The 13,168-nt window shown below is 44.2% G+C and overlaps 1 protein-coding gene across 1 annotated transcript in view; it reads right to left on the reverse strand.

Moving 5' to 3' along the window:
* The window catches only part of CC2D2A (coiled-coil and C2 domain containing 2A), a 124,982-nt gene that overhangs the window by 62,857 nt on the left and 48,957 nt on the right, over positions 1-13,168 (reverse strand). Inside the window, exons 17-19 of the mRNA XM_066573263.1 lie at positions 12,707-12,863; positions 3,165-3,306; positions 2,586-2,724 (exon numbers count right to left, since the gene is read on the reverse strand). Coding sequence (XP_066429360.1) covers positions 2,586-2,724; positions 3,165-3,306; positions 12,707-12,863 — 438 coding nt within the window. The remainder of the gene's footprint in view (positions 1-2,585; positions 2,725-3,164; positions 3,307-12,706; positions 12,864-13,168) is intronic.

The raw sequence follows: 13,168 nt of genomic DNA on the forward strand, positions 1-13,168 counted from the left end.
ACCGTTCCAGCGTTTCAGCAACTTATAAAACTTTTTCCCAAGATGGCCGCCAGCTCTTTTCGCATCGCTTGCTGTAGCCCGACGTGCGCGCTCCCGAGACGCTACCAGCTGTGTCTCCATGGCAACCAGACGCCCCGCAGCCGCCGACCGGACCCCTGGAGTGAACACCGCCGACCTGTCACCCACCGCCAGGCATAAGGTAACCGGCGCAGCGGCCCCCCCCCCCCATCACAGCCCCCGCGGCCCAGCGACAGCCCCCCCCCCCCCCCGGCCCAGTGCTAGTTCCCCCGGCGCAGCGGCAGCCCCCCCCATCACAGCGGCAGCCCCCCCGGCCTAGCGACAGCCCCCCCCCCATTGCAGCGGCAGCCCCCCCGGCCTAGCGACAGCCCCCCCATCGCAGCGGCAGCCCCCCCCCCCGGCGCAGCCCGGCGCAGCCCGGCGCAGCGGCAGCCCCCCCGGCCCATCACTTACCAGGACAGCTGGACGGCGGGACAGCTGGGCGGCTTCTCCGGACAGCTCGGCAGCTCTGCACCTTCCTCTAACAGAGGAAGGTACAGAATAGCCGCTCCAGCGCGCTCCCGAGCAGTGACAGCTCGTCTGTGCATGCGCAGAAGAGCTGTAGCGGGGAGCACACTGAAGCGGCTCGTGCTGAATGGAGAAGACCGGACTGCGCAAGCGCGTCTAAAAAAGCAAGCTGCCGGCGAATTTAGACGGAACCATGGAGACGAGGACGCTAGCAACGGAGCAGGTAAGTGAATAACTTCTGTATGGCTCATATTTAATGCACGATGTATATTACAAAGTGCATTAATATGGCCATACGGAAGTGTATAACCCCACTTTGTTTCGCGAGACCACCCCTTTAAGTAACACATGCAAAGTCATAATACGAGTATTGTGGGATTGTAACCCATTGTTAAACATTAAGTAGAAATTTAAGGGATTATTCAGATCACACCAGACATAATTTTTTAAAATTAGAATTGTTAAACTATGCTCCGGAGTCTATGCACTGCTGTTAGGTACTTCTTATGGAACCCCTTGGTGTCCCTTTTATGCCCTTTCAGAAAGTCCACCTACTGTGTTCATTGCTGGTAGACTTTCATACACAGTAGCTCAGTCCCAACATCAGGATCCTCTTATATAAGGGCATGTGAGTGATTCCTGCTACTGTACAGATCAGTCAATAAGAATCAGCAGTAGAAGTGACCCTATTGTTCATTGTGACTGGATGGGCGATAAAAATCGTACGGTTTTTGCAAAATTGGATCGGTGATCTTTCTTGTTTTTCTCTTCCTTCCTCCTCCTCCAGAGAAGGAGAAGAGATGGAGTAGAAGGAGAAAGAGAAGGAGGGAGAACGAAGAGAGGGAAATGGAGAAGGAGGCGAAAGAGAAGCAGGAGAAGGACAAGAAGAAAATCTTCTTGTCCTTTTCCTATTACTCTAGAGAAGGAAGTACCAGGAGAAGGAATAAAGAAGAAGCTTAGTGGGGCTCAGGGACTAGCACTGTTGCCTTGTAGCACTGGGATTCTAGGTTCACATCTGTCTATGAAAAACATCTGCATGGAGTTTGTATGCTCTGTTTGTTTATTCTTGTTTTTCTTCTCCGTCTTCTCTTCCTCTGAAGAAGGGAGAGGGGAAAGAGAAGAAGGAAGAACTAGTGTGGTGGCTCAATTACTAGTGCGGTTGCCTTGCAGCACTGGAGTCCAAGGTTGAAATCTGACAAAGGACAACATCTGGATGCAGGTTTTATGTCCTCTTAGGTTTGTTGTTCTTGTTCTCCTCACCCTCTACAGGTGAAAGAACAAGTGTGGACGCTCCATTACTAGCATGGATTGCAGTGCTCGAGTTCCAATCTATCCGAGGGCAACATCTAGTTGGTGGTTTTATGTTCTCTTTGTGCTGATTGTTCTGGTTCTCTTTTTCTGGAGGTGAAAGCAGAAGTGTGGTGGCTCAGTTGCTAGAGCTGTTGCACTGCAGCTCTGGAGTTCTAGGTTCAAGTCTGGACGGAGGTTTTCAAAGTTCATGCAGATGTTGTCCTTGATGGGATTTGAACCTAGGACCCCAGCACTGCAAGACAACAGTGCCAAGCACTGAGCCATATTCTTTAAAAGGGAACTACCATCACCAACATACTGGAGGCCAAATTACTGCACCCGATGTTTACTCCCTTTAATGGGAGTAGGAACTGGCTGTCCCGATATCTGATTATATTTTGAAAATTGGCTTGGGGCCTCCAAACCTGAATACTCCAATAATCGTTAATCATTACTTCTCACAAGCACTGGACACATTAGGTGGTTTTTCAGAGAGATAATCAAAAAAACTCCAAGGGCACCATAACCAGTGTGCAACAGCATTATCTACACAGTCATTTATGTTAGATTGATCCAATAAAAAACTTGCTACATTTTGCAACATTTAACACAGTAAATTAATGGCACAACTCCTGAGAAAAATGCAATAAAAATGTGGAATATGTGAGAATAAACTAAGAAAAAAAAATCAATAATCACTAATTACTTGTACATTGTATTGATACTGTAGGTTTCCAGAAGAAATGCCAAAATGATATCAAATATCTCACCATTATGAGCTGCATAAGAGCTGCATTGTTAGGATCATTGGGATCAAGCTTGGATTCTGCTGCCCACTTGGCTAATTTCTTCATATCCATCAGACCAGAAGCTCCAATAGAAGACACGGCATCAATGTTTTTTAAGGCCCTGTCATTGAAATACATTAACATTATAATAATGGTTTTGGGAACCATGTTCGGCTTAGTGAAGAAGTACACATATGACTTCAGACCAAGAGGAATAAAGCAATGCTCTTATTTTAAATATTCCAGATAAAGAAATAGATGCTTTTGAATCTGTATCTGATTATAGTAAGGGGTGTAACTATATGGTGCCTAGGGACAGCAGTCTTACCCAGACGCCCCTGTGCCACATAAGACAACACTAGTAGTATAAAAGCGTGGGGGGGGGGGGGGGGCTCACTTACAGATTTAGCATTGAGAACTAGTGTTCCCAAGTTCTTCTATTGTACATACAATAAACTTGAGCAGGTCCAGTTTGCAGTGACATTATCATAAATGTGTCATAATGCTATGATACTGTATGGTTACATAATACATATTGATCTACCAGGGGCATAGACTTACCTCTGAGCATTTTGCTGAGAAAGAGGGGGAACCAGTGGCACCCCATTCTCCCCCACTGCCCAGGATACACAATATGCAACTTTTCCGGAAGTCATCAAAGCCACCTTATTACTTCCATCAGCCTCAAAGGAAAAGGGAACATCTAAAACAGAAGAGGCAGTTTATTAACATATAAGAAATGGTAACTTACATGGAGGGGAAGGAGCTTGTGACGTGTTACCAGGTAGATGATGGGGAGTTGGATTGTGGGATGTTTTTTTCTTTAACCCATTTAGGACTAAGCACAATAAATCTAAGTAGATCGCGGCAGGGAAAGGGTTCACAGAGGGAGCACGCTCCCTTTGTGACTCCAGCCGGCTCTCGCGATAACATTGTGGGAGCTCGGCTGGTTGCTATGGCGTCCTGTATTGCCATAGCCTGTGATCGCTATAGTAAGCGATAAGGCATGGCAGGAGAGAAGTCCTGCCATGCCTTATCGTAGCGATCTGCAGTGCTGCAGTAAAAGTCTCTCAGAGGGACACAGACTGTGTAAAAAAAGAGAAATATAGAGTACAAAAAATAAAAAATGTAAAAAAAATGTTAAACCCTTTTTTTAAATGCTTTTTCTCAGATTAGCATAAAAATTTTTTTTTTAAAAATTAAAAATCCCACATATTTGGTATCGATGCGTCCGTAACGATGCATACAATACATTGAACATGCTTATTATTCTGCATGGCAAAAAGCGTTTAAAAAAAAAGCTAAAAAACGGAGGCAAAATGATAATTTTTAGCATTTTGCCTCCCAAAAACGCAATAAAAGTGATAAAAAAAACGTGTACACCCCAAAATGGTACCAATAAAAACTACAGCTTGTCTCGCAAAAAATACAGACAGCTCCGTCCATGAAAAAAATAAAAAAGTTATAGCACTTTGAATGCATTGAGTTTAGAAAAAAATACTAATTTTTAAAAAAAGGCCTTTTATTGTGGAAAAGTGGAAAAACCTAAAAAAAAAATATAAGACTTTTGGTATTTTTGTAACCGTACCGTCCCGCAGAAAAAAAATGTAGTGTGTCATTTATGCTGCATAATTAATGCTTAAAAAAAAAAATCTATGGCAGAATTCTTATATGATGTCACAGGGGACATAGATAGTAAAAAAAATAATTACATAAATAAGTAAAACAAAATTACAGAATAAAATAAAAAAATATATATATACATAAAATACCCCAAATCGAAGCCAAGCAAAATAGTCACTGCATGCTCCCTGTAGTACAAAACCATACATATTATATACCAAAATGTCCAAACCTTAATTAGAAATCCATTCCCATAGTATATTTACGCCAAAATAAAGTATTAAAAAAAAATAACTATAAATGTTCTACCCCCAATAAAACTAAAAAACGGGAAGAAAAGTGAAAAAGATATTACAATAATAGCCCTATATGACACAGAAAAAAAAAACACAGCAAAGATAATTTTAGTAGCTGAAGGAAAAAAAGTAGGGCAGTTAAACCCCCATATGGGTAAAGTCCCTAAAGGTGCTTAAGATACAAAACAGCCTAGTCCTTAAGGGGTTAAATTTATTATTAGTGAATGGTGATGGTGGAATATGAGGGCACTCTCTCTCTCTCTCTCTCTCTAACCAGCCAAAAAATTTGCCATTGGCGCGCGCTGCGTCGCGGCGGGGAGTGGCCAAAACTGACATGTCACAGCGGGGAGGAGCCAAAAACTGGGGCAGGGTCGAACGCGGCTTGATGCTCCTTCAAGTAACAAGCACCATCGCGTACGCTAATACTCGAACGAGCATCAAGCTTGACAGAGTACGTTCGCTCAACTCTAGTTGTTACCCTATTTCTTCCCCATCTTGAAAGCTGCCATCTTAACGGCCTTAGGGCGGATTCAGACGACCGTATATCGGCTCGGTTTTCACGCCGAGCCGATATACGGTGTCCTTGTCTGCAGGCGGGGGGGGGGGGGGGGGAGGATGGAAGAGCCAGGAGCAGGAACTGAGCTCCCGCCCCTTGCCACTATTTGCAATAGGAGGGCGGGGCGGGAGCGGAGCTAAGCGTCGGGACTTAGCTCCACCCCCATCTCGCCCCCTCCTATTGCAAATGGTGGCAAGGAGCGGAGAGGGGGCGGGAGCTCAGTTCCTGCTACTGGCTCTTCCATCCTCCCCCCTGCAGACAAGGACACCGTATATCGGCTCAGCGTGAAAACCGAGCCGATATACGGTCGTCTGAATCCACCCTTAAGAAGCCTTTTTTTGGCGGTCACCGAATTGGATCTGTCACTTGAATAGGTTGCCTTATGTAAGGGAATCCTTTTGGAAAGAGGAGTCTTGCGCCTTCATTAGCAAAAAAAGACAAATCTATGCACACAAAAGGTCCTTTTTGACATTTTTGTTCTAATTTGACTTTAACTTATATTGGAGTTACAGTGTTAGGCCTCGGTCACATGAGCGGTTTTTTCAGTGCATGAATAGGCTTGCAAAATGATCGCCCCTCACATGCAGAATATATCGCATTAACGGGTGAATTCCAGCTATTTGAAGTAGCCCCTTCACACGATCGGAGGTGCGTGGTGCGTGTAATCCAGCTCCCATAGGAGTCTATAGAAAGCATGCTCCAAAGATAGGTCAGGTTCTATGTTTGCACGCTCCACAGACTTTACATGTGAATTGCATTTGCATGTCCCATCTTTGACAGGTGTGAATATATTGCATGTCTAAAAATCATTCATGTGAACGCTTCTATAGGAACCCATTGGTTTTTTAGGAAGAGATCTTTTCGTGCACGGAAAAAGCGCTCGGGTGACTGAGGCCTTAGGAAAAATATGTTATAATTCTGTATATTATTACTAATAGAATGGCACCTTCCACGCCCAATAGTTTCCAATATATGAATTATAAAAACATTAGGAATCCCAGTGACCTTTGAAAAATTGACACCCCTGTATGTTCTTGACCTCATGACCTGATGGGTCTGAAAATTGAGATGTTTATGGACATTCTAGTAACAAAAAAATGTGCAAAGATTTATAAAAATTGGAGATGGTCGAGTATTACCCCTTGGAGGATTTGTCCTGGAATGACCCATCAGCCTTAATAACATACTCGTATACTGTAGCACTCATCACCACAATAGGATGATTCCCACCACACATCATTAATAAAGCCACAGATCTCCATAGAAAGCATTTGTTCCATACTCCCAGCCTCCAAAAATGTAGAAATCACTAGCAGACTTGCAGCCGAGATGCTCTTGCATGTACTGTTGGATGATCTAGTGATCCCAAACCCATAATTTATCCCTATATGTTTGTCTTATCAATTCAATATGGCTTCCAGTATGTATCGTTGTAAGCAGCACAGTGGGGCGGATTTATTTCTTCCTGTATTGCATTATATGCTGGCTTAATGAAGATAAATGAGAGCATATGATGTCTGATTCCACATGTGTAGTATAATGACTGCAGATGTAGGAACTGCATCTAGAACAATGTGTATCCGGTCTTCATCTCCCGGCAAGTGTAAAGTCGGAAGAATTTATAGACACCAAGGGGTTTAAGCTTTTTTGCTTAAAATATCAGGGAAGTATCTGTCAAAGAGGCAATACATACCACCGCTATAGGGTCTTTAGTAATACGAGTCTAATGTGTAACGGTCCGTTAAAATTTCCTTTTCGGTTGGCTTCCTATAGTCAATGAGATATTCACATTCTTAGTGATATTCACTGTGCGGTGTAGTGGCCCAGTACATGCTTTCCTCGCTCCCTCCATAATGTTATACATGTATGTCTTATGTAGATGCTATGTGCAAAACTGTCTTCTCATTCTGTTATGTGTATTGCACAGCTGCAGCAAATGAGTGTGAGCTGACTGTCTGTAAATGTATCATTTTTTTCCTGTCACATGATATGTGTGAGGCTATAAATGTGAGTGCTTGAGAGCGGAAAAGTAGAGTAGTGGAGTTCAGAGTTCCATCTGAGAGAGTAAAACAAAGCGACACATTGGGGCAGCTACAGCCTTGATGTGCTGAAGATGTAAGAGGAGGAGAGTTTCCCAGAGCGCTTATTTTTGTGATGAGGATGGAGTGAGCCCCCAAAAGAAAGCGAAAGAATGAGCAACTAGTGAGTAAGACTACCTCAAGGCCCAGTGCAGAGGCACTCTTCTTTTCTCCATTGTTCACACCCAAGTATCCTGAAGTCTGGGACCGCTGGGTGGAGGTACGCGTCTACAATGGTCACACACACCGCTGTCCTGATATCTGGGGTCGCTGTGTGGAGGTACTCATCTTCACGTCTGTCTGTATATATATATATTTCCCAGACTCTGCCTGCACTTCGAATACTGTCTATTTTTGCCTTGCATTTGTGGAGTGGTTACCTAATAAAGTTATTCCAGGCTCTGATCGTTCCTGGGGTCCTGAGGTACTCTATGATTGTCTGTGGCTCAATTATTTTCCCGACGATGTTCATGCCAGTGGGTACTGGAACGGTGGCGTCACCCGTGACAATCGCAATCCCTGTTCCACTATCTATTGAGCATCCCTATGCCAGGGGTGTCCAAAGAGACCCAGCATTGTCCTGGCCTTGGCTGCTTGCATCCCTCCAGGAGGAAGCGTGGTAAGTGCCACCATGACAAGCCAGCACCTTGCCCTCCCAACTCCCTGGTGTATGCCATGTGTCCGGGGTCACCCTATGGAACGCTGCATACAGTCTTCTATATATGCGCAGTCTGCCCCTGATAAGTCGCAAACACCATTGAAAAGGAGGGGGCAAAGATTTCCAAATGAATTGAAGGGGGTTCATTTTATATGAACACGAGGCATCTAATAACCAGTAATATGTAGCTCTATATCTAAAACGTCTTAGAGTTCATAAGAAGACACCAGTATCATACAGTAAATGGCACATGGTAAGTGTGTGAGGATGGGGCCGGGGGGCCATTCTGCATTGGAGTCCAGGAGCTTTAGGTTACTCCACTGTAGTCAGGCTCTCAGGATTTTAAACAATCAGAACTGTACCATTTAACTCTACGCATAAATGGAGAAATGGGATTTCCATAAGTCCACTCAATTCCATTACTTTAGTTGCCCGCCTTTGAACCCACTCAAGCTCTCATACATCCTCCTTGAGTACCGGTGCCCAAAACTGTACACAATATTCCATGTATGAGCTGACCACATAAATATAAATGCCCATTACATCATGGTTTAAACAGAACAAGGGGTTTAATAGGTAAAAATATGGTGTCAGGTTCCCTTTAAAATCTATTAATGTTAAAATCTTATAGAGGGCCACCAGAAGCCCCTCAGCTTTGGACAGAGCGTTTAGATACAGAAAAAACGATAGCTAAGAGGCAAAAACGAATTAAAAGAAATGAATGAATGTTGGCCGTTATTGCTGCTGTTATTGGAGCGGACCTTGCCAGTATTTACTCCACAACAGGTTCTTGTTGATCACCATTGTACGGCCAAGTTCTGCATCTTCAGACTCCTGCCGGCAGAGACTTTTATCCAACAAATCAGATATCTGGCCATTCATCAGTCAACTGCAGATCGCTAGATACATGAAAATAAGATTTCCATCTGATTCACTCATTATTGCTGGAAAGGGAATATTAGGTCAGAGAAAGAATCATGTCCACAAGTGCACACAATATGAATCCACTCAGACGGCTGAAAACACACACTTTTTTAGACTCTTATGTGCTACAGTTTTTGTTGCTACATTGTTGCTTGCAGCATTTCTCATATGCATGAAGATAAATGATTGCAGACAGACAACTACATTGTATCGGTCATGAAATCACTTGGCAGTTATGTAGTCCAGGCCTGCCAACAAGGTCTGACCCTGTAAGGATAATTCTCCAACACAAATCAGCAGAGTTGATGCATTTGGTGGGAAAACCTTCTGCAAGAAGTAGGATCATATGATGGTGATTTATGTGAAGATTACCACTATTGAAGAGGTCTGAAGTATACAAGGTTTAACCATTGACTCCATCAGACTACGCCACAGCGCTATTTGCACGGGGCCCAAATAGGAGTACCTATTGTACAGTGCACAAGGCCTTTACTGTACTTCTAGAGGAATGTAACAGAAGAGTGTTCTAGCAGGATATTGTATATACAGAGGTATTCTGAAATCAATGCTTCTAATGATGAATAGCTCTGTATAAAGGACACCCCATGGAGGCTGAATGGTTGTGCAAGGACTTACATTATTAGCAGCGGTCACTGAGCAATTAGTACTGTTTGTTTCATTAATAATTTGGTTTATTTGCAGGGTTCCTCTCTCAAAATAGAGTGAACACTGGAACTGGGGGCGAGGAGCATAACAGCTCCCGGCCTTGGACATTAGTTACTCTGGACTCTACCAGCAACAGGAGTCACGTAGGGGACTTCTCGCACATTAATCGCAAGAGGAGGGCTCCATTTACATATGGTGCCACATAAAGCTATTCCTATTACTCATTAGGGCCACAGGTGGGCCCTATTCATTGGGGGCACAGAGGGACATCCAATCACTTATTGAAGATAAAGAGGGGCTGTACTTCTCATTATGGCATCAGAGGGGGGCCTTATTACTTAATAGCGTCACAGGGGAGAATTTATTACTAAGGGACCATAGCAGGTACATTATTACTATGGAAGGGAGGCATGGAGAAATTCATTAGCGTTGCGGTAGCAGGATGGAAAGATGTGCAGAAGAGAGTCAGGGAAGGAGGAAATTTCAACGATGGTCGGGACCCCAAAGAGAACAAAACCAAATACGGATGATTGGAAAGATACCTGCACTGTAATCACTATTATCACTGTGTAGAGCCAGTATTTGAGAACACCATATCTGTGTTATTTAGAGGTATACTAGAGCTGAACTGCTGTGTCTACACCTGCTGCGTTATAGAGGTTGTTACATATTAAATATGATGATTGCATATGTATTTTTAATTTTTTTAAAGGGAAGTACAGCAAATTCTGACCTGCTACGGGCCCCACGATAGATCTCCATCATACTGTGAGTTTGGATCAGTAGCATGTGGTTTGGCTGGTACACTCATCTGGTAGAAGTCTCCTTAAGGCCTTAGTCAGACGGGCGATTTTTCGCGCGATTTGTGGATCGCATGACGGATGCGCATCCGCAAATCGCGTGACCGGTGCGCGTAAGTCGCCCGAAAATCGCCCGAAAATCTGCTCCTAGCCGCGTTTCATTAGAAACGGGTTGGAGCTGTCCAGCGCATTGCATTCAATGGAGACGGCAATACAGCCGTCTCCATTGAAAGCAATGCGCTGCGGGCGAGCCCGGGATGAATTGTCGGTAAGGGCTTAAATATATAAGCCCTTCCCTGCAATCCATCCTAAAATGTGTTAAAATAAAAAAAAAATTGTATACTCACCTTCTGCCGGCAGCCGGAGCTCCGCGTGGCCGTCCTGCAGTGGGTGTGAAGGGGGTGTGAGTCAGACCTGCCCCCTGATTGGCTCAGCGCTGAGCCAATCAGAGGCATGCCTCACTCACACCCATTCATGAATTCATGAATGGATGTGAGTCAGACCTGCCCCTGATTGGCTCAGCGCTGAGAGGCAGCAGTCACTCACCCATTCATGAATTCATGAATGGGTGTGTGAGTGTTTTCAGCCTCTGATTGGTCAGGGCTGTGACCAATCAGAGGCAGATCATTCAGCAGGCGGGGATTTTAAAGCCCCGCCGGCTGAATAGTGCTAAGAAGCAGTTCAGGAGAACTGACAGCGGCCGCGGCTGGACTCCGGCTGCAGCGGAAAGGTGAGTATACAATTTTTTTTTATTTTAACACATTTTAGGATGAATTGCAGGGAAGGGCTTATATATTTAACCCCTTCCCGACAATTCACCCCGCGCACGCCGGCAGCCCATTGCTTTCAATGGAGCGGCTGTATTGCCGGCTCCATTGAATTCAATGGGCAAACATCGTTCTTCTCTGCCACAGCTGTTACAGCTGTGGCAGAGAAGAAGGATTTGTCTTCTATATGTTCTCAATGGGGTCAGCGCTGCTGCCGCCGGCCCCATTGAGCGCATATACAGAAGAGAACAGGAATCGCAGATCGCAGATAGGTGCGATCTGCGATTTTTTGTTCTATAATTTATCGGACGAGCGCATAAAAAGCGCTCATGTGTCCGATACCATTGCAAAGCAATGGTTTTTAAAAAATCGCCGGACGCATGCGCATGCGCAAATCGCGGCTAAAAACGCCCGTCTGACTAAGGCCTAAAGGTGAGTTCACACATGGGAAATTGTGGAAAATCCACACCAAGTTCAACTTCATTTCTGCATCAAAAATCAGAACCATTTTGACACAGATTTTTGTATGAATCCATAGCAGATTCCACTCCTTCTATTGATCTGCACCAAGATCTGTAAAAAAAAATCTGCACCAATGGTTCTGTATTTATGAGCTTGGTTCTGGTGCGGAAAAAAAAAATAATTGCATGCTATTTCAATAGTTGAAATATTAAAAAAAACATGTTGCACCAGCATGCAAGTGCTATGCGATTTTTTTATGCTCTTATAGAAAACAATGGGTGATTCTTGAACAAAAATCGCCCCAAAATAGGACCTGCTGTGATTTTTCACAATTTTTGCATGCATTTTTCATGCGCAATTCCATTGCACCAAAAAAATATGCAGCATGTTCTATTTTCCTGTGCATTTCCGCAGAGAAACAGAGCATGTGGGACGAATTACACTAATTGTCCATTGCAATGGCTGGGACTGTGGTTGAGTGCTTTGTGCAAACGCAAATTTACACGCGCAAAAAGTACATTAAGAAAATGCAGAGGCATGCGCAAAAATCTAATATTCTATGTGCAAATATACGACGCAAATAAATGCACATACACGTGTGTGAATCCAGTATTAGGGATTATTAGTGTGGGCCGTCTCAAATGTCCTCCCCCTGATGAGGGCATTGCAGTCTTTCCATTCAGTGTAAGTATTGTGATCCACTGGCGGTCTACCGAGTGCAGCAGAGAGGCGGGCAGCATGGCAGAGTGCTTGGTCAGTATGTTAGCTGAGACATTGATTGGTGAAACAGCAGAACAGTTAAAAGTTGCTGACAGCTGCTCCACCAATCAGCACTCATGACAGGGAAAAACACTGCTTGTTTCCTCTCATCTGTGTGCCGATTGGTGGATCTGTGCTGTGCAGTCCGCTGCTTCTGCCCTCGACTATCTCACGCCTGCTCCCACAATCTTACCCCACCTCCTACTCGAGAGGACATTGATTTACTGTGAAATCCAGCAGGGATCACCAGAAGGGTTTTTTAAAATTTTTTTTCCTCTCCTCCAGTAGTCGCCCCTAAGGAAAAGGCCGCCCTAGGCATTAGCCCTCCGACACCTATTGGCAAATATGGCCCAGCCTCTAGGCCAGTGAAGAAAAGAGGTATTAAATCAGTTGCAAAAACTCAAAAATATGGCTTACTCAGACCCCAGAATACATAACCGATAAGACTAAAGATCAGCTTCTATAACGTCATGACATACAACATCTAAAGACAGAAAGATAAATATTTCCTTACCGCTACCAACACCTTCATGATCATACATGACCCTCTGGTTACTGCTGAACTCTATCTCCTCCACTGAGGCTCTGCCAGTTAATACGGTGGTCTCCGGAATAGGCACAAATGCCTCAGCCAGCAGGGTGCCACCACCGTGTCCTACTGTTTCATAGATCTAAAAGAGAAGACCATGTACTTTACGAATGGTCATTCTTCAATGCAGTATGAAGGTCGATTGTACAGAAAGATTAGTGATTGATTTGGCAATAAATTGTCGAAAAGTAATTTAATATGGATTTTTATGTATCTTATCCAATGAAGAACCTCACATAATTTTACAAAGTGTCAATCCTGTCTTTGCTGTGGAGGGGCACACTGCCCCCACTGCGGGTGTGATGGTCTGAGTGGCATTGCATACAACAGTCGGTTGCCCCTAGTAGTGGTACGAGGGACAATAACAGTTCAACGATATGTTCAGGA

This window comes from Eleutherodactylus coqui, chromosome 7 (assembly GCF_035609145.1).
Source record: "Eleutherodactylus coqui strain aEleCoq1 chromosome 7, aEleCoq1.hap1, whole genome shotgun sequence".
Taxonomy (NCBI): domain Eukaryota; kingdom Metazoa; phylum Chordata; class Amphibia; order Anura; family Eleutherodactylidae; genus Eleutherodactylus; species Eleutherodactylus coqui.